The sequence below is a fragment of the Callionymus lyra genome, chromosome 14 (assembly GCF_982586985.1).
Source record: "Callionymus lyra chromosome 14, fCalLyr1.hap1.1, whole genome shotgun sequence".
NCBI classification, from domain to species: domain Eukaryota; kingdom Metazoa; phylum Chordata; class Actinopteri; order Syngnathiformes; family Callionymidae; genus Callionymus; species Callionymus lyra.
Window position 1 is genome coordinate 11,236,696 of NC_141831.1, and position 23,190 is coordinate 11,259,885.

The window sequence follows — 23,190 nt, forward strand, 5'->3', positions numbered from 1 at the left end:
CCTCCTGATCCTGAATAGCCTTTTTTTAACAGTTCTCATCTTACACCCCCCTGACAGGGAGACACCTCTGAATGCACACATCTCTTGAAATCCGTTCCATCAGCTCATACAGTCAAGTTCCCAAACACTTCACTCAACCATCGTGGAGCCCAGGAGCGATGTGGCCTAAATACTAACTTGATTGCCGTCAGAAAGTTGACGACTTTTTTACGAAGTGTGCGTTTCGCCCCCTGGCCAATGGGATGCTTCTTGTCATCAGGCTCAGCGGGCGCCAGGAAGTGCAGCACGCACTGTTCTCAACACATTATAGAATTTGAACATGTGTGGATCACACCGAGTCAACCATTCTTGCAATCTTCTGCTCGGTCATATGAAGCCAAACAGTTATGAAAAGGTGTAAAAAGCAGATAACTTGGGAAGTTGGGAACGGTAAGAAAAAAAAGTTGGTTCTGCCTCATGAATAAACAAAAACAAGTAGGAAAAAATTACATTTTACCAAAATAAGAAACTGAAACGCAGCTTCTCCCACACACGGCAGCATCCATGAAAAATCAATTTCTGGAGCGACATTGCAACCGAGACATACCTGACTAAGGAGGAACTGAACACCCACGCTTTGCTGTCCACTGCCAGTCAAACGGGGCAACCGTTCTTTTTTCTTTTTGGTCAGCAGCTTTGCTTTTCCCAAGCAGCCTCCAACCTCCAGACTGCTCATTAATTTATCACACTGCTGGGATCATCAAAAACAGACACACTGTGTCAGGCAGGTTAGTTTAAAAGGAAGCTGGCAATTTTGGGGAAATATTCCTGTGAGCCAGTGATGAGCTTTAGTGAGGTAAAAATGTCCATAAATGTTGGACTAAAATCAAGTTCAGTCTGAGGGAAAATAAATTGAGAATAATGTAGGTCGGTGTGGTGAGGCAAAGAAAATATTGACTCATTGATGGAGTGTATCGTCAGTGAAGCTTTTCTTTGCAGTGGGACTCAAAAAAAAGCATTTTATTCTGCGAAACATGACAAATGACAACATTTAACCATCTCCTAAATTGTCTTTTATGCGAGTTAGGACTTAACTGCAATGTATACTTTATATTCAGTGGCTGTTCTGCGCAATTGGCAATTAAAAAATGTAGCTTTCAAAAACACAGACAAATCTTCTCTCCTTACATTTGTCACAGACGTGCGGCGGTTGCCATTTTTTAAGTATGGGACAGCGGCCGGAACAAGACCATTTAAATGCAAGATATGAAGTTCCGGATAGAGAAGGAACCGGAGAGTACACTTCTTATAATCATCAATGAACAGACTATGAGATGTACTTCTGTAATAAGCGCTTGAACTTTACGTGTGTCCGTGTTGAAGGTTTGATCGACATCTTATCCCAGTGGCAAAGGTTGTAGTGAGGATAAGGACAAGTGTTACGGCAGTAAAACGGTAACGGCTGCAGCCGACCGTAAAGTTACAAGACCAAGACATATCTAGTCACGACCAAGACGTTTTAAGATTAAGACCAAGCAAGGAGAGTGATGAGACCAAGACATACCAATAAACTCACTAACTTTCTTTTTTTCTAGACTAGAGGCATCATAATGGAGTTGATTTTTGACAACATTATGATGACCATACCCAAGATGTAACCTCTATTCATTCATTCATTCCTCAGGCTATTAGATTGTACAATGTTCTTTATCTTTAGACTTAGATTGTGTCATCCTGTTCTTTCTTTTTATTTCTCTTTGTTCATGTTCTTTGTGTCCAATTGGAAAAACTATTTCCTGAAGGAGACCTCCTGAGGGATCAATAAAGTTCTACCTACCTAACCCAGGTCACGGTCTTTCGACCAAGTCGGATCTCAAGATCTACAACACTACTGGACATTATGTATCCCAAAAAAAAAAAAAAAAAACAGTCTCTGCGATGCAGTATTGACGTCAACAAAACCTTCTAAACAATACATACATAATATTTAGCAGTAGTTCAAGTTCTTTTATTGACAAATATGTATGTATCGAGACATACAGCATAAATGAAATTGTGGTCCTCTCTGACTCAAGAAAACATGAATACGGTTGAAGCATTCATGAGTTGAAGGTCCAACCTGTTACTGTACTAGTCACTGAATTATGAGAGTTTATCTGAGAGCGAAGCCACAATTAGAGTAACTTAGTCCAGGCCACACAGTCTGATCGTGGGCATATGTTCGGATGCTGGTTACATACACACAGCTCCCCTAGGGGACGAGAGTGTGTGTGTGTGTGTGAGAGAGAGTGTGTGTGTGTGAGAGAGAGTGTGTGGGCAGGGTAACAAGTGTGTCTGGCAGCAGACGGTTGCCGTGGAGCACTCCCCGAGCTTCCATTAACACAACCCACCGTGTCACCGTCCCTCCGCTACCCAACCATGCTGAGAGAGGCCACTTGAAACCTGGAGGGACGCGAGTTCAGCCGAGTGTGTGAGTGGAAGAGAAAGATGACGGCACCGAGGCCAGACAGGGGAGTCGAGAAAAGTGAGCGAGGGAGGGAGGACGGAGGAGGAAGTGTGGAAAGGCGGAAGCCGGGGAGTCGGAGTCTGGAATGTACTCAAGGTTATCAGCGGGAGTGAAAAGATTGTCTGACGCTGCAGACAAATCGGTTCCGAAAATTGGCGTCTGGCGGATTTAGCTTAGAATTCCCATCATGCATTTGGGCGTAACATTGGTTCAGAGGATAGCAATAATAACGCATGAAATAAAAAAAATGTCCAAAAACGGTTTATTCATTCATTCTTTTTCTACTACTTTATCCCTTATGGGGGGATCGCGGGGAGACTGGAGACTATCCCGGTTTCATTGGGCAAGAGGCAGGGGACACCCTGGACAGGATGCCAGTCTGTTGCAGGGAACACAAAGACAGACAACCATTCACACGCACTCATACCTACGGACAATTTTCCCAAGTTCTCAATCAACCTCTGTATGTTTTTGGACTGTGGGAGGAAACCGGAGTGCCCGGAGTAAACCCACGCAACACGGGGTGAAGATACACACAGAGAGGTCACTGGTTGGCTTGGCCTGGTAGCTAACCAGCAACCTTTTGCCCAACAAATAAGGTTTAATGTTCTCAAAAAGGATTTATTAAACATCCCCTTATGAGAAGGATTGTTCATCCGTCAAAATTACTCAAAAAATAGATTTTAGTAAAACATTCTATGGGAATTTTGGCGCAGTGAAAGCATTTTTTGATTGGCTTTTCAGACTACCATCCGGATCCACATATCATTTAAGGATTCATCAATCTGTGGTGCCGTTTCTTGCTCCAGTGTGAAGCGTGTTGCCCTTTTCTCCAATTGCTAGTGGTGGCTGATTTAACAACATACATCATATGTACGTTTAAAAAATAAATAAATTGCGCCATTTCTCTTCTCATGTTTCTATCTCCATTTTCTACACTGGGTTTCACAAAACCTCATAATTCAGTTTCCATTTGGTATAAACACACAACAATTACAAAGAAACCAGATTGTTCTGACACATCAGTAACAAATACACAAGTCGATTCTTATTAGTATATACGTGTACGGACGGTCACCGAAAAAGTAACTTTGTGGTCTTCAAGAAACAAAAATGGCTTTTGCAATTTCAAAGAAAACCACAACACTCATAGAAATACCAAGAAAACCTAGTTTATGGTCAACACCATATAAATGGTCCATATTTATATCGCCTACACCGACAACTGGTGGTTCGTGAAGCTACTTTCATTGGGTCACAGGAAAATGAATCTTCTTTTATTTCATTCAACCATTAATAATTCAAGAAAAAGACCAAGACCGTTCAAGATCCAGACCAAGAGAGTACTAAGAATGCAAAGTGCAGAGACCAGGACAAGACCAATACCAAGGCATACCTAGCCAAGACTAAGCTCACGCATTTCCCAGACCAGAGTTGACCTTGCCAACAAATCTCTTTGGAGTGGGATATAAGGGCACAACAACATTTGTTCCATGCGTTAGAGGAGCAAAAAAGAGGATCAAGGCAAAGTTTTCTTAGAGACCACTGTTTTAGACCCGGCCAAACAGCAAAACCCGAGACCATAGAATACAATAGATAGATCTCTTATTCCCTTTGGTGATCCTTAGGAAATTTGGTTTCCAGTTGACAGCAGACGCTCGTTTCGAAGAACAAAGTGCAAATAAAAAGAACAAAGTGCAAATATAAAGAACATAGATTAAAGGAAATAACGCATCAAAGGCGCCGTAAGAGAACGGCAGCCTCTCCAGTAGCTCCACAGCAACGACTAGGATCAGACCAAGAACATAGACTCAAGATCAAAAAAGACCATAGACCTTCAAGACCACGACCAGGGGATGAACTTTAAGTATATTATGGAAATTTGAATTTGTAAAACAAAGCATAAAATCAACACACTGACAAGTGAACCCACGAAAGAGTGCAGTTTACTCTAGAAAAGATGTGAAAAGCTGCTTACAAAACATCTCCAACTCTATGTTTTGGTTGTTTCTTTTGGGCAAAGGATGCTCAAGCGCTCTCCAGGGAAGCGTCGTCGTGTAACTGAAGTAACAAGAAGCCGTCAACACAATCAACGTTGCTGCGTTTAGGTGTCGAAAAGTTGGAAGACACTCGACTCGACTCGCTCCCTCTCCATCATTTAATGAGCTGCCGCTCCGACTCTGTCCCACTTTCACTTGAAAGTGAAGAAGATGAGGAGGAGGAGGAAGAAGAAGGGATGGGGGGTGGAGGTGGAGGTGAAGAGGTGGGTTTGCTCTTACTCGCTTCATCACCACTCGCCTCCTGCTGTCATTGATGAGAGACAACACTCGCGCAGATGCTGCCAGGACGTCTTTTTCGGAAGCACACGAGTCAAAAGACGAAGAGGTGATGTCACCTGGAGTTACAGTCACAAATGAGGACTGGGAGTCAATACATCTCCAGTTCTAGCTCTCATTTATCATTTATTATGCTACATTTTCGCCAATTTGTTTCTCCTCCATCATATTTTCTTGATGAGATATAAACACTCAATATATATTTCATAGTTTTGGGGTTTTTTTGGAGTGCATGGAGAGTTTAAATTAACTTTTACCCATAAAAAAACCTCACCCAAAATGTTCAACTAATTCCATTTTAAATATACACTAAAGTCATGTCCTGATATCAACCCTGTGAATAAACTTAAATGAATATTTTCTTTTTATCGAACTTTTAAGAAAATCTTCCTTTTCCCAAGATTTCACCAGTTTCACTATAACTATTTTTTCTTATTAAATATATTAAAATCATAATTTTTATACCATCAAATAATTGTTTAAACCAACCTTGAAGTCTCAGCCAAAAAATATTAATACATATTGAACAGTGTTAAACAGTGAATAAAAGTAAACACTAGATGTGTTGTCAGTTCCATTATTGGGAACAAAATAAGCCTCTTATTATATATATATATATATATATATATATATATATATATTTTTTTTTTTTAATAGTTGAATTTAGTTACAAAAATGTTCCTTTTTAGACCACAAGACACAATTTAAGTTCCTTATAAAAGCACAAACATAGATTTGCTTTCAACAAATTCAGTTTCAAGCACAAGCGAGGCCATATAAATTGTCCTGGCGTTATGGCTCTTACAAAGAAACTGTTTCTTTAAAAAGCAAATAAATAGAACTTGATTGATGGCTAACCCTTTACACACAATTTGATATGAAAGCTTCCAAAAAAATGAGTTGTCAGTCTTCATTTATATTATAAAGAGGCTAAATAAGCCTCTTAAAAAATAAAAATAGTGGAAATTAGTTGTAAAATGTTTTACTTTTTAACCACAAGACACACTTTTGTGTTTCTCTTTAAAGCACAGACATAAAATTTCCTTTCTTTAAATCCAAGCTGGGCCGCATATCCTCCCTTAAACTTGTGCTCTGGCTGTTACAAAAACTCTGTTTCTTTAAACGTCTTCACAGACAAACAAAGGCACAATTTCATTATTTATCATTGGAAATATGTTTGTTTGTGAAACTAAAATGTAATATTTAGCTTGTCGATAGCAATGGTAGTGTTATGTCAATAAATTGAATTAAATAGAATAAATGTCATCCACTAATCCAACAACTGAAAAACACAATAAGTTTGGTTGAAAAAAATCAATTTCCAACTTCCAAATGTTCAGCACAAACAAATCATTTTTCCAATATAAAAGGTTTCATTTCAAGATCACGACAGGATGATGACGTGCAGCTGGTCGCTCTACGGCGCCCTCTAGCGGACAGTTTCCTAAAGAGAACCGCTCCCCTCAGCAGAGGGAACTCTCAAGACTCCAAATAACGGATCGAGACCGCAGCAGAATCCTCGATTTATAGACCCTTTATTTTGAAGGCTCTCGGATCCGGTCGAGCTTGCGCGGGTAACACTGTGGCCCCCCGACTGAGACCCCTACAGCTCCAAACTCACACCCGAAAATGTAAATAGAATTTAAATAAATAAAATAAAAAAAGATAGCAACAATTTCACGCTCGACACAAAAAGCCCGCAACATGGACGCGCTATTTCCCGCGAAAAAAAAAAACCCAACAGGTAAGTTCCGGTTTGGAGTAAAGAATGTGCTGCTGTCATGCTCACCGGGTCCCACTTCCACGCGCACAAAGTGGGGTGAGAAACAGAAGTGAGAAGTGTGTGTGTGTGTTGGGGTGTGTGTGTGTGTGTGGGGGGGGGGGGTCAAACTTCGACTCACCTTGAGCGGCCGTTCCTCGGGTGCTGAATACACTTGCTATCAAAGTGGCCACATACCAAATCATAGTACTGTCGCCGGGTCAGACGTAAACCTCATCGCATCTTCAAAAAGTGGCCCCCTTTTTTTTGGTCGGTGACGCTCAGCTCCTCGCAGCCCCCCCGGGGCCCCTGGATCCTGGTCGCTTCGCTCGCCGATCCGCGGACGCTCTTGCCCCGGTGCTGTGCCCGCTCTCTGCCGCTCGTGCGCTCCGTCTCTCTCATCCTCACCTGCGCCAATGAGACGACGGCGAGAGGACGCCGACGCGCCAGGACGAGCCCCTTTTGAGGGCTGCGGGCCCCGCCCCCCCCCGCTGCGGGGTTTCCCGCGACCCCATTGGCTGAGCGGCGCTGTCCATCAGGCAAGGCAACGCGGTGCTGCGTTCTGCTGCCGAGGATGGGCTCGGATTTTTCGCTTTCGAGTAAAAAAGGAATGACGTCAACGTTTAGAAATCCATCTGATTTCAACCCATTTAGTGTTTTTTGGGTCATTTTTTTCTTCCAGCTGGACGTCGCGAAGATGCTAAATTTAACTGAAATCTTGAGATTTAAATACATTTTATTTTTATTTTTATTATTTACTTATGCTCTTCTTTTCAATATTAAAGATTAATAAATAACTTACATTTATTCATAATTAAAGGTCATTTGGCGAACATCATCCAACTATATCTTGCCCTTTAAAGTATATACTTTATTGAATCCTTTAAAGTATATACTTTATTGAATATTGTTTTGATTGTTTAAGCGCTTTGTGACCTTGGTCTAGAAAAGCGCTATACAAATAAAAATTACTTACTTACTTACTATCAATTATTCATTTGTAAGACAATCCTTTATTTTAAACTAAGGAACACGGTTCACTGTAATTTTTGTTTTACGGTATTCATTTTCTTTGTAGTTTTTTTTAATCAATAAAAACATTTTAACCTTTTTACCTCTCTTAAGTTTTATAACTCCTGCTTTACTGTTGCCGTATATACTTGTTAAATCTTATAATAAATAATAATAATACATTATTTAATAGTTGCCTTATAAATACAATTGTTTTTTATTTATTATTATTATTATTAGTTGTCCCACAGTGTGAACATATGTGTATTTGTTTTATTTATATATTCATGATTTTTTTGCATACATATTTAAACAAATAAATATTGTGTATATGTTTTAGTTTGATATTAAAGCTAACATTTTAAACAAGACTACTAGATGTATTGAATATGATAAATAGATTTATCTGTTTTTGTTTTGTTTTTTCAATAAAGGTTTGAGAATATTCAGCCGTGACAGATATTTAGAGAAAGATAAAGTTTTTATTTATTTATATTTGCTCATAAAATAGTCTAAATGAGTAATTTCAAGTTAGAAGGGGATTAAGTAAAGTGCAAGAAAATAAAGAAAATAAAGAGACTTTCATTCACAAGTCGAAACATATTCAAGGATTCTATGACAGTAAAGAATTTACCAACAGGTTGTTGTTTATTTTACTTTATTTCGACATCAATGTATTCATCATCTCTGCTTATTAACATCTTTTATCTTTTTGTCACTGACAGTGATTTGATGCCAATTAAAAAAAAAATGGCAGGTGGCATCTTTAAAGGTAGAAATCAAATAGCCTGATTCTGTGAACAGTCCTTAAACGCAGCACCAAAGAGCCGTTTCAAGGTGGGTTGGAGTGCGAAGCAGAGGAGCTGCAGCATCATCCTGCGCAATAAGAAGAGAGGAGTCCCTCTCCTCAGCATCATTCCATCAGTGACGTCATCATCCTCCACACTCACACCTTCACGAGCACATACTTCTGTTGCCAGTAGTGTCAACACCACGTGGGAATTTATGGTGGTGGTAGTTCAGAATGAAATAATGGAATAATATTACACAAAACATAAGCAATATCTCAGGTCTTAACAGGTTACAAAATATTGACTAGTTCTTCTATATATATAAATATATGTACATAAATAAGGTTTAAAATAGACAAACTTGGAAAAATATAACAAACAGGAAGTAGAACATTTCTTTAGAATATATATATATATATATATATATATATATATATATATATATCCCTTTTTCAGAATTGTAGACAGTTTGTTTTTTATTAAAATAAAGTTAAAGATAATTCATATTGTAAAAATATCATTTTGTAAAAGTTATTTGTATAATCATCAACTATTTTATCTGAAAAATAAACCCATGTCATTAAATATATTATTATTAGGATTTCTTTCTGATATTATTGAATGAATAAGTACTTTTTTTTAAATAAAAGATACTTGTGCCGTGGAAAAAACTAGTTAAAATGTTAAATTAATGAATAAAACCTAATTGTTTATTTATTTATTACCATTTTTATATATATACAGTATATGATATATACACATATGTATATTATTTGTTTGTTTGTTTCATGGCATGTTAATAGCTAATATTTTTAAACCCAAACAGCTTTGATCATCATAAATTTTAACACTTAAATAAATGAACTAAAAAAAACAATATAATCTCTAAATATAGATTATTTATCACGATCTGAAGTGAATACACTGTATTAAAACATACATAAAAACATTTTTGAATGTCTAAAATACAAATAAAAAAAGTATTTATTTATTAACCATCAAGTGTACATATCTATCAGTGGCTAAGCAACAATCATACAACATTTCCTCCTGAAATCATCCAAGATTATAAATAAGAGAAGAGAAAAATTAAAATAAACTCACTGTCAATTGTGCTAAAGCTATTAAAAAGGGGGAGGAGCCTGTGAGATCTCTCTACAACTGATTGCTTTAGCTCGTGGCTAACAGTTTAGCAACATATTTTCTCTCGTAAAACATAAAACAAGACATATATATATTTGACCAATCTTGTTATGCCCGATGGAAAGCAAAGAAATTCATAAAAGTGTGCCTAAAAAACAGAAGTTATAAATATTAGAAATAAGTTTTATAACGTGAATTGCGTGTGATATATTACCTTTGTTAAGATCTCATTTGCTTCTACCGTCTGAACTCGTAGACGCCGGACGTGTGAAGCAGCAACGGGCGCTTGAACCGATGTTTAACTGCTCGCCAGGACAACAGCTTTCATCCCGAGCTTCTGTGGAAATGCTTGAATTGCAAATGATGTGTTTTTTATCTGCTTTGATGGTGGTCTGGACTGAATTTAATTATATTACCGTCACATTTTTATCCTCAAATCTTAATGAATCCTTTGATTTAGTTCTGTTTCATTTCAACTTAAGCTCTGTCGTGTTTTCCACAGATCCTCGGCTGTGATCTTTTTTTGGCTTGCTCTGATTTGCAGGAAATAGATGCCAAAAAATCATAAAAGATATAATAAAAGAAAATGTAATCAAATGTATTTATAGTGCAGGTAAAGTGTACATTTGTCAGTGGTTAAGAAACAATCGTACAACATTTGTTCTACTGCAGTTTGATTATAAAGAGACGGTTTGTTTTTTATTTAATATTATTTAAAATATAGTTTAAGATAATTAATATTGTAAAAAATATTATTTTGTAAAAGTTATTCGTATAATCAACAACAATTGTATCTGAAACTTACCCATGTCATTTAATATATTATTATTATTATCAGTTTTATTTCTCATTATTGAAGGAAATGGGTTTTTTTTTAAATATACTTATTTTATGGGAAAAAAACAAGTAAAACTTTTCAACGAATTAATAAAACGTAATTATCTATTATTATTATTTTATTTTTAAAATATAAATATATATATATAAATAGATAAATTATATATATATATATATTTTAAATATGTATATGTTATATAAAAATTATATAAAATATATGACATAGTTATAAAAAGCAAGTTTTAAAAAGGAAAATAAGTGAAGAAGAAGAAAAAAAAGACTCCATTTGTCCCACACGTAAGCATCTGTTCGCCTGATTTCTCTGCACGATTTCTGTCAAAGCTTAAAATAACTTGACTTGAAAGTAAAATCCAAAGATATATAATCATGTTTAAATATTCAATTTCAAGTCGACCATTTACTTTTCGCTCAGTAAACCACCTCTTTTACTCTTTTCCTCAATCAAATGTCTGTTTTCATCTGGAGTGCGTTGACATATATTTACGTGTGATGTCCGCATCATTACCGCGTCTCATCCTCGCTAAAAATAACGCCATTAAAATCAGATCACAGCAGGAGATCTTACTATTTTTGAGCCAGAAGTCTCTGTGATGAAGATCCCCTGATGTGTTTCAAGCCCAAATCCCTGCTTAGTTGCAGATATCCTTCTGCTGTGCTTTCCTGGTTCACTGACTCTTTCCATTTTTTTTTTTTGAAAAACACTGCTGTGGATTTTTAACTAAGTTTTGTTCTGTGGAACTGTTGGGTTTAATTGCTTTTTCTGCTCCAGGCAGCTCCAGAGACTCTCGCACTCATTTCGCTGCTTTTAGGTTTACTGACGCTCATTGTTGTTCGGACCAATGAACCCTCCAGACCAGTGCCCAAATTCTCACTTTTGCACACAGATTAAAAGAAGGACATTTAGTTTGTTTTATTCAAAAAACAAAGTGGTTGTTTCTGCTCTGCAAACACATGTCCAACTGCTGTTTTATTGAACATTGATTTGCTTTGTCTCTGCTACGCTCTAAATGAATCTGTTCCGAATTGTGTCCAATTCTAGTGTTTGTCATTAAGCCTTTAGGGGTTTTATCTGACATCGGTTGATTCTCTCAAACCACACTTAACAACTAGACTACTTAACTATTGGACAGCACCGGAATCTACCATTAAAAAAAAATGTTGCAGTACGTCCAGAGTGGAATACTCTTTGTACAGTTGGTGGATATGAAACTTAGCATAGCAATGAGTTTAGCAAAGATGTCATGATGTTAAATTCTAATGCACAGTTTTTATTTCTGCTGCGATTTTATGTTAATTGAGTTCCTTGGCGTAGATACAGTATTTGTGGTATCTTTTGTAGTTTATATTTAATGTTATTTTTGAAGATTTATTTCCTAAAATACCCTTCTAGAACCTTAAAGTGATAGTTCATTGATATGTTCATTTTCTACTCACCCTCATGTCGACCAAGAGTTGGGATTATTTTCAGAGTAATCTGTTCTTTTTTAGATTTAGAGACTTAAATGTATGTTTATTTCAATGTAGCGACCGGAGCTCAGTTGTCTTCTTTCAAAAAGACACTTTAAAACATCAAAATACCTCCATACTGCTCATCTGTAACATTCATCTTGTATTGAAGCCTTGACATTAGAAATTGTTACGGAAAAACAAAAAAAAAAGTCTATATTTTAAGATTATTTTAGCGCTGCTAGGCTAGTTGCTAGGCTAGCTGCTAGGCCAACATCCTACACTCACAGAAAATACTACTGTGTCTCAAATCACATACTTGTGTACTTGTACTTAATATTTTTTCAGTGCATAAGTGCGTCTCAATTCTTAGTATGCGAAATGTAGTGCGCCATGCACACTAAATTGGCGTACTAAAAACGCCCACAAAACTAAGTATGGATCGATGGACACTTTCTACCCTAAACGGCTCCATCTTAGTGACGTTGATGTTGTAAACAGAAGTTACGTCACTACCACTCAAATGGAGGGCCTTTTCAGGTGCATTTTTCAGCCAGCAGTAGGAGGATGACACATCTTCGGTGCTGATACCAGCCTAAATATCTCGCAAATATTTTGTGGATCTAAACTTGCAAAACGTGCTGCCAGCATGTGTCGATAGTGTTCCTAGAGCTGGTTAAAATCATCGTTAAATAGGAGTAGAAGAAGAAGCTGTCGCGTCATTTCCGGTTAGTGCGTAGCGGCAGTGTTTGATTTGTGACATACTATCTGTGGAGAATTTGCGTTTTACTAGTTAGTATGTACACTATCATGATGCACACTAACTGCCAGTGCCCTAAGAGAAGTATGCGATTTGAGACACAGAACAGGTCTTAAAGAAAACCGCAATAGCAGCTAGCTTAGCAGCATCTGCTAAAAACAAGATTAAAATATAGACTTGTTATAAATTTTCTTTTGAACAATTTCTAATACCGATGCTTCAATACAAGATGGGCGTTACAGACGAGCAGTATTTGGATGTTTTTAAGTTTGTCATTTTGGACGAAGACAAAGACAACTGAGCTCCAGTCGCTACATTAAAATGAACAAACATTTTGGCCTATAACGCTAAAAAGGAACAGATTACTCTTAAAAATAATCCCAACACTTAGTTGACACAAGTTTAAGTAGAAAATGAGTGAGATTTGAATTTTTAAACTACTAACCAGAGCTAAGAATGGTCGATTAAAACTCATATCTTACATTTGACAAAGATGACACACATTGGTACATAATAAGTTGATCAATCAGGATTAATTGTCGACGTTCCTTAACTTCTGTCATGTTTCAACTCACGTCACGTTCAAGGTCCAGCTGGCACACTGCCAAGTCTTTCCCCCACCGGACCCCCCTCGGACCACCACCACAGGGAGTGGACCAGAAGCACAAATAATGTTCAGGTCACTACGCACTGATGTTCACTGACGGAACCTTCGATCACAGACTGAACATTAACGCAGCAAAGTCAACTTTAACTCTTTCATTATTGAGTTCTGCCTTGTTTCTTTAAATAGGAACAACTTGGTCATTAAAATGCCTTTTTATTATTATTATTTGCCGTCAATTATTCATCATTGTGTCTTTGTGTTTTCACAAAATTTCTAGATTTGCTAGACATTTTTAGATTCGATTTAAGTGGTGATTTGTCGATCATCTGTATTGAAGGAGGATTTGAAGGTTTTGTCATTGACATGGTTGTGTGAGGAAAGTAAGAAGAACCAATGGCGGAAACAAAAAGTCACTTTCTTTAATAAATCAAAATCACGGCTGGAGACGGGACACACACAGGCAAACTATAAAAGATAAAAAATAAACTCACACAAGTAACACAAAGTGCAGAAAACGTCAGGAGAAAGTTCAGAAATTTCCAGTGAAATAAAAAAATAAAAAAAACTTCATTACATTGAATCGTGGATAAAAACTTGCTCAGAATGATTCAAGGTTCAACTTCAACAACTATGTTATCTATTATTACTAGTTTCTATAACAAAAACGAGAAAAGAAAAGACATAACGAAGAAATTAAGGCATCACTAGTACCAGGATGAAATAGGAAAAACGTAAAAAGAGAGAGAGAGGAAAACGTGGGATAAAACACCCAGATAGAAACAAAATAATAGCAAAAAGCTGCAAAATCAAGCATAAGATAGTAAAAGGAAAACTTGAGTGTGCAAAAAACTTAATCAGTAGCATCCAAAAATACTGGCAACACCAGGAACACTAAATAAGTCAGGAGGTTAACATTACCACTAAGCCGATTTCTGACACAACGGACTGGAACTGGAAAGCTTTTGTAGAAGGCAGTTGTGGTTGACTGCTGGTCAGATCTTGGCAGGTTCAGGAAACATTTTTTAATGCCAAATTATTCTTTAATCTTTGAAATAATTATATTGGTTTGATTGTGTGAATTTTGCTCCTTGGCAGAGGTATGCATTTTTCATAGGGCTTTACTAGTTTTCTGCTATATTTTCTCTTACTGGAGGAAACTCAGCGCAGTGACTTTTGGACCCAATCGATCGTCCAACAGTGTGTTCACCGCTGCTGGACCAGAACAATAAACTCCGCCACATCGTTGCATGAGTAGCATCTTGACACGACACAAACCTTCCTCGTCCATCTGCCAGTGCATTAGTACGTCGTGCTCCGGGAGCGTCTGTGTCGCCATCAAGTTCCATCACCGAGGAAGGAGCTCTCGCGTCACGCTAGCATGCGTGAAACCTCCTTCAGAGTTACGCATGGAAGCCTGTGGCAGATGGACGGACAACAAATATTTATGCACCAGAAAATGTACGCAGTGTCAACTGAGTGGGAAATAATGCATGTCACTTTTACAGTATGTTGTTTAGAGGGAAGTAAAGGTCATGTTAAGAGCCATTTGAACTATGTTACAGTTTTTCTCGGTTGCTTTGGTGCTTTTCCTCAGATCAGAAGGAAAATTCTGATTACTATTAACAACATTTTAGTCATTTGAGCACCTCATAGTAGCAATTTCTCCTTCCTCTGAACAAATTTCAAATGCTTTTGGACATGTATCAGTTGCTTTCATACAATTATCTGCTGTTTTATAACATTGTCATTTGCTTATGTCATGTCAGTCAAAATGATCTATACTTATGGATGCTGAAAAGTCGTTCCCAATAAAACTAATAGTCTTCATTTCATTGGTTGACTCATTACATACAAAATTGTTGAACTAGACATCATATTCTGTCAAGCAAATTTTATACCTTTCTTTTTAATTTTTTCCTGGAAATGTCTCCTAAATTGAATCTCAGGTGGACTTCAGCTTTCAGAAGTATTAGTTGTAACCAATGACAAGACGCTTGTTCACAGTCACTCAATCATTCAAACATTTCGTAGGGAGAACAGGTAGGTATAGTATTGGACAGTAATCCAACATCTCATAATATCTCATGTTTACTGTATATTACTGTCATTTTACTCTGCGCCACATAGGATTGGAAGACAACCAAGCAGAGGGGAAAGAGGACCACTTTTACCCCACAACAAGGGGAAGCCATTTGTGCACAGCTCTACCAAAAGGGACTGAAGTGTATTTTTCTTTTGCGCAATATACGTAAGTGTCTTGTACTTATTTGCTCCCCTAACTACAGCAATGTGTAACTTTACTGTAGTTTTCAAATGGCTGTACAAGTAGTGTATAGTGCTGTCTTGAGCATTTTCAGGTAGTGTTTCCACCATTTCCACTATGTTTTTTGCAGTTTGCACTAATTGTTTTGAGAAATGCAGTAACTGCTGTGCAAATGTTAATAGTGATGTGAGAAAAGCACCAAAGCGACTGAGAAAAAACTCTAATAATACTAAAAGCAAGCTAACCAGAAAATGACAGAACTCAGACAGACGTGAGAGATAGACAGATGGATGGATGGATGGAAGGCTGGTCGGATGACAAGAATTGATTGATATATGGCTGGACGGACGTACAGACTAACAAGATAAATAGATAAAAAAAAACATTGATGGACAGAACGACAAGACTGAGAGATGGATTTATTACAATAGATGGATGGACAGACAAGACACATAGATAGATGGATTGATGGACGGACAGATACAGAGTCTGATAGATGCATCTTTTCGGAAAGATGGATGGTGGACAGACCAGAAAAATAGATGGATGGATGGATGGATGGATGGATGGATGGATGGATGGATGGATGGATGGATGGATGGATGGATGGATGGATGGATGGATGGATGGATGGATGGATGGATGGATGGATGGATGGATGGATGGATGGATGGATGGATGGATGGATGGATGGATGGATGGATGGATGGATGGATGGATGGATGGATGGATGGATGGATGGATGGATGGATGGATGGATGGATGGACGGACGGACGGACAGACGGTTGGATGTTGGCCAAGACAGAAAGATTGATGAATAGACCGACAGACAAGAAAGATAGATAGATGGATGGAGGTCGGTCAAGACACATACATAGATTGACGGACTGATGGACAGACAGATGGATGTATGGATGGACAGACAAGAAAGAAAGAAAGAAAGAAAGAAAGAAAGAAAGAAAGAAAGAAAGAAAGAAAGAAAGAAAGAAAGAAAGAAAGAAAGAAAGAAAGAAAGAAAGAAAGAAAGAAAGAAAGAAAGAAAGAAAGATAGATAGATAGATAGATAGATAGATAGATAGATAGATAGATAGATAGATAGATAGATAGATAGATAGATAGATAGATAGATAGATAGATAGATAGATAGATAGATAGATAGATAGATAGATAGATAGATAGATAGATAGATAGATAGATAGATAGATAGATAGATAGATAGATAGATAGATAGATAGATAGATAGATAGATAGATAGATAGATAGATAGATAGATAGATAGATAGATAGATAGATAGATAGATAGATAGATAGATAGATAGATAGATAGATAGATGGATGGATGGATGGATGGACGGACGGACGGACGGACGGACGGACGGACGGACGGACGGACGGACGGACGGACGGACGGTCGGTCGGTCGGACAGGACTGATAAATGCAATTATTACAATAGATGGATGGACAGACAAGAAAAATAGATAGAAGGATGGATGTTGGTCAAGACAGCAAAAAAGGATGAATGGATGCATATATTAAGATAGACGGACATGATCGAGGACAAAAGACAGACAGTAGCTCTAACCACAGGCTAACTGATTCTACACAACTGTAACACAACACCAACCTGTGCACAACATCAGTGACATTAACTAAAGCCAGATGGCGTGAAAGCTCCATCATTTAGCCGTACTTTAAAACCCGCTCCCTCGGAGTTCAGAGGCCTCCGGGTGAACAAACGTGTTTCATTCCCTGAAAAATGGATCCACGTCACATCGTGTATCAATCATCAGCCGACATCCATTTGCATGTCAGGCTTTTGTGTGACAGCTGTGGTTGTGCGGCGCGTGTTACGTTGCCAGGAAACAAATCAACAGAGTCGCCGTCTTTCGAACAAACCGCTTTGTTTAAAACATTTATCCGCCGCTCAGTCACGAGCCGAAGAGATTCCAGAGCTCCAGTGCAGAAGATCCTCCTCCAGCCTGGCTCTTCACGCTGCGTTTATAATGATGTGTAACATTGGTTGGGTTTGACGGCTAAAAGCCTACACGTTGCTCCCATCAGGCCGTGCGAGGATTCACCGGGATGACAGTCTTCTCCCATGAGCCCTCTGGGGAACGGCGGCGGGGATGTCATGTGCGTTGTTTCCTCGGTGCGACTGATGAAGCTGTTGGAGGAGAAGCAGTCGTCCAACTACTCTCTCCCCCCATCTGTCCCGGTTGAGCGTCCAGACCTTCGGAGTTGTCTCTTGTTCAGCTTCAAGACTCGTCTCTTCTGGCACTTCTTTAACAAAGTGCTGCTCGATCATAGATAGAGTCGCCACAAGGGGCAGCAGACGGTAACAGAAATAAAGTACGGATGTCCCGTCGATTGCCTCAAAATCAAAGTTTCAATCTCAAAACAATGCCAAGAACAACGTCTAGGACAGTGTTTTTCAACCACTGTGCCACCGCACACTAGTGAAAATTGTCTTTACATCGGATAGTCTAAGCCTAAAAAGTACTAAAAGACAACTTGAGGACATCTATTAGATGGCTTAAAAAACGTAGAAGTTTAAAGGACGTCTCAGCTTTAGATGTCTAAAATACATCTAAGCATTAACTAGCAATTTAATAGACGTCTAAAATATGTCTAAAAGACGTCCAAGGTTAGACATCTAGAAGACGTCTAAAAGGTGTCTTGGCTAAGACTAGATGTCTCAAAGACATCTAAAATACGTCTAAAAGGCTAGAAGTTTGACGTCTCTAGACGCCAAGTCTAAGCTAAGACACCTTTTAGACGTCTTTTAGACATTTTTTTTAGACGCCTTTAGACTTATTTTGCACGTCTAATCTTGGACGTCTTTTAGATGTATTTTAGATGTCTAAGCTTGGATGTCTTTTAGAGGTCTTTTAGACATCCTTTAGACGTTTTTTAGACGTCTCTTTAGACTTATTTTAGACGTCTAATCTTGGACATCTTTTAGTCGTCTTTTTTTTATACGTCTTTTACATGTTTTTTAGACGACTTTTAGATGTATTTTAGATGACTTTTAGATGTATTTTAGATGAATTTTAGATGACTTTTAGATGTCTAAGCTTGGATACGTCTTCTAGGCGTCTTTTACATGTTTTTTAGACGTCTGTTCTAAGATAAAAGACGTCCAAGCTTTCCATTTATTCTTCGATAATTTGACTTATTTTGTCATATTAAACGCTCCTTTACTGACTTTATTATGATTCATTCAAGTTTGTAACATACACAAGGAACAGTTGTATGAAAAATAAGACCCATAATTCAGTCTAACGCAAATGTGTCAGAAGTTAATATGGTGATCGATAAAGATGCCAGTGTTTAAGATAAGATACGGATCAGGTATTTCGGATGTCAACAAAAATATGTTGACTTTTAATAATGGGAAGAAAAATAGATTAATGGGAACTTGATGAATCTGAAGACAGTTTGGTGAATATAAAATTTGTTTTGCCTTTTTGTGATTGAGTTTTACATCAATCATCTACAGCTTGAGTGATAGAAACGATGAGGAACCTGATTATTAACTACAGCGCTAATGGCTACAGTTGGTAAAACTACTTCCCCCTCATTATCAGCAACATCTGTGTTTATTTGTCTCAGACGGCCTGAAATATTCCTTCTGATAAACAGAAAAACATTCTTCTAATGGTGACTCTCGACCCTAACATCCAGAAGAGTATCTTCCTGCTACTTTTGCCTTACGTTCCGAACATCGAGGCGAACGCTCGCATCACTTCCTGCAGCGACATCACTAGAGCTTGGATGTAGTGAAAAAAAAGCCAGATGGCAACCACTGGTTAAATGCTAAATAATCTTTCCAAACAGTGGCTTATACCTCAAATAACATAAGACAGTGTTGTCGGGCGGCATGCTGGGAGATGAGAACGTAAGTCTGTTGGTCTCGGTGGGGTTTCTGTCATTTCCAAAGCAGATTACCGCCGTGGAAAACCGACAAATCTGGTCGTCTCTCTGGATCTTCTGTTGCCTCTGTGTTAGACGTCACTCGTGGTGATCTTTTAGTGCTGTCGCCTTGTTTCACCTGGACGGTGCGGGCGTCCAGTAGATCATGACTCGAGCTCGACGATGAACCCGACAACCTCGGGCTTCACTTCTTGACTCACTTGCATCCTGCGGAGGGATGGAGAGTGTGGGAGGTTAAGCGACACGATGATGCTCCTGGTGGTTTTTCATGAAACCTGGAGGTGTAACATTGAAGGGATACAAGGTGACCAGAAACTATGAGCTTTTTTTTCTTTAAACTTTCGTTTATTTCTGGGGGTTTTTTTTGTTGAAAGAGGGGTAATGCCCCCAAGCCCAAATCGCACACTTCTGCACTTACACTTACACAATTTTGAGTGCACAAGTGCGTCCCAATGAGCAGTGTGCAAAAATGTAGTGTGCAATGAGCTCTTAATCGGTGCACTCAAACTGCCAGAAAATTGAGTGTTGATCGATGGACACTTTCCACCCTCAAGGACCGCTAGCTTCCTTTTAGAGTCATCTACGTCACTGATGACGCGTTTTCGGAGCAGGTACCGGCGTAAATGTCTCGAGCAAACACTAACTTTACCACAAAACAACACGACAACAATTATAACACAATGAAACACAACTTAATAACTTGTTTCAATTGCCGAAAAGCGCTGTCGACAATAGTGTTCCAACTTCCGATTGCGATCAGCGTTAAAAAGTAGTAGAAGAAGAAGCTGTCAAGTCATTCCCGGTGTTTAGCGGCAGTGTTTGATTTGAGACAGTACTGCATGTGGAAATTTGAGTACGTAAACTTGGTCCTAATGTGTACTATAAACCAGCGCACTAGGAGAAGTGAACCATATGGGACACAAAGACACAGTGTCACTGTCAGTAGCTTCCATTTAAATCTCCCCCTCTAACCACTCGCATGAGACTTCTAATGTTTTGGACCCGCCCACGCAAGACCAAACTGTTATAAGTTCCACTTTGACTTTACTATGGATTTAATGATCTTTATTTTGGTCTTGAAAGAAGAACCTAACGATCGGATGATTTCCAGGATCAATGACAGAAAGCTAATGAGAAGATGATTTTTTGTAAGAGTTAGAAATCTGCAGTTTTTCTTAAATTTCCAGGCATTCTCAGAAGATGTATAAAAATCTGAGGGTTCAGACCATGATAATGAATCTTTTAACAAGTTTTTTTGTCAAAAGCAGTTGCATTAAGGGTGGTATAAGATCAATTAAAATATTTTGACCGATACCTTTTGAAGATGGTTCAGATAATAGTAGATACATTGACTACAGTTTAGAAAAATAGTCTTTATTTGTGGGATATTGCAATGGAAGGGCAACATTTTACGATATGTTCTGCCCTCTGAGCTGGGGTGGGCGGAGTCTAATTAAGATCATAAATAATAGTGATGTTTTGATGAAGCTTCATGAAACAGTGTCATTATTGTCAGAGTCCACTAGATGGCGTTCTCTGCACTATTTTTCTTTGTTTTAAACAACTGTTCTAATGAAACATCACATCATTTTTAAACTAATGGCGCCACCTACTGACCTATCAACAACATGACACTGTTTCATGAAGCTTCATCACTATAATATAGTCCGTAACGATGCTGATATTTGCCGATCAATCAATCAGATAAGGAAGCTAGCGGCCATCTTGGGAAATAAATAAGAGAGAGATCCTGGATTTAATGGTTGCCACGGTTCTCAGAAGACCCTAATAAAGTTTTAATTGTCTTTTTGGAAGCGTGAACGAATCCACGCTTTTATCTCGAGTGTTGGAAATGAAATATATGGAGTCGTCTCCTCCATCGTCGGCGTCTCCAACATGGAAAAGTATCACTTAATTTCCAGCTCCGCGTGAACCTGCAGAGTCACAATTCCAAGACGGCTTTTCCAACCGAGTCAACGACGCTGTGTCGCCGTCGAACCCGTGACTCAGAGCCAGCGTGAATCCTCCGATGACTCAGGGGCTGGTATTTCCATGTGTGGGCTCTGAAGGTGAACAATCATGACTAACGCCGGGTGACCTTCTCGGTTCAGAGCCGACACCGGGCGACGAACATTTGTCGTTGCCTCTGACATCACCTGACAGACTCCAGCACATGTTCGTCCGGACAAAAGACGGGTTCGTCAGGTTATATATTCACTCATCCTCTGATCCGTGTTCCCTTGGAAAGGCTCGTAGGGAGGTGGAGCTCAGACCGGCTGTTTAAGTCGACACACAATGCACACAGAGACACACAACTACTCACAAATACACACACATATAGGTCATTTTTTGTGCTAAATGTACGTATCTAATTGATTTATTTGTTTGTTTTTTGTAGATTGGGAGGAAACTTTTTTCTTAATCTAAGGTTATCTAATCATGAGGATCAAACTATGAGATTAATCGTGATTAATTGATCACATTTAAATAAAAAACAGTTAGTTATTGATTATATAATTTGAGCTAATCTTATCTATTCTATTCTATTAGATTTTTATTTTATTTTTGGTTTTCTAAGTTGGCGGTTTGAAAACAACGTTCGGTCACGTCCTTAAGTTGACATTTTATTTATTTTTTATTTTAATTTTCAATTATTTATATGTTGGTGGAAAATAAAGACAACACAGCAGGATGTGAATTCAATTTTATTAACACTGTCAATTCATAACAATGTTATCTCTTATATTTGTATTATTTTCACAATGTAATACTACGATAAACCACTAGGTTGCGGCATAAACTACTTATTTTAATGATCGAACTACAATTGAATTATTTAGGGAAGAAACGTAACGTTTAATAATTGAAAAAAAAATTATCTCAAGACACGTTACAGTTTAAATAACCTTGAATAAAAAAAGAAAAAAAGTAGGTCCGAGCGAATCACAATGAGCGACAACCATGTGACAAAAACTTCCATTAAACGGGCAGAATCCTTGAACAGAACCAGACTCAGGGTGAGCGTTCTCTTTCTGTGACTAGAAATGCATGTGTTTAAGTCAGTTTAAATAAAAAAAATACTTCATTAGAACACTTTCTTTTTATTATACATCAATCAATTATATATTATATTGTGATCTGCAACAATAATACATTAAAATAAAACAATTAAAAATGAATGGTTCGCCTTGCTCAGCAAATACAGGGGGGATTAAAAGCTATTAAATCGATTCATTCATTAAACAATTAAAATGTATTCTTATATATAATGGAAAATACTTTCATGTATATTTGATAAAGTGCAGTAAATGTTCTATCACATCTTCTTGACGTCACTGAGACGACTCTGAGATGATACAAAGGCACTAATATAGCGAATAAATACACGTGTGATCCTAGAATACTCTCGATTTCACGCTGTCGTCTGTGACACCCACAGCTGCGTCACTACCTCAGGGGGAGTTAATGTGGAGGAGAATCACTGACGTCACAGCTGTGAATAATAAGTCAACGACCTTCACCTTCTTACTGGTGCAGAATCCACGCACACGATAGTTTTTTTTATACCTCGTGACCCAGATTAAAATGATTTTACTCACTTATTCGTGTTCACATCAGCAGCAAGTACACTGTTCTACCAGTAGAGGGAGCCAGAATAAAACACGTTAAATACTGATTCTGCTTTAACGGAATCTATTTTTACCTTATTTAATCTGGTCCTCTGTGGATATACAAGTATTAAAGTTAGAATCAAATACAGAGCTCTTTTGAATATGAATGAATTCTGTCAAATAAC

General features: G+C 38.0%; 1 protein-coding gene across 6 annotated transcripts in view; it reads right to left on the reverse strand.

The window, feature by feature from the left end:
* The window catches only part of igsf9bb (immunoglobulin superfamily, member 9Bb), a 79,770-nt gene extending 72,963 nt beyond the window's left edge, over window positions 1-6,807 (reverse strand). For all 6 annotated transcript variants that reach the window (XM_087807329.1, XM_087807326.1, XM_087807328.1 and 3 more), the window contains exon 1: window positions 6,723-6,807. In XM_087807329.1, the coding sequence (XP_087663455.1) occupies window positions 6,723-6,786 (64 nt within the window). In that variant the 5' untranslated portion in view covers window positions 6,787-6,807. The remainder of the gene's footprint in view (window positions 1-6,722) is intronic.
* Between the last annotated feature and the right edge of the window lie 16,383 nt (window positions 6,808-23,190).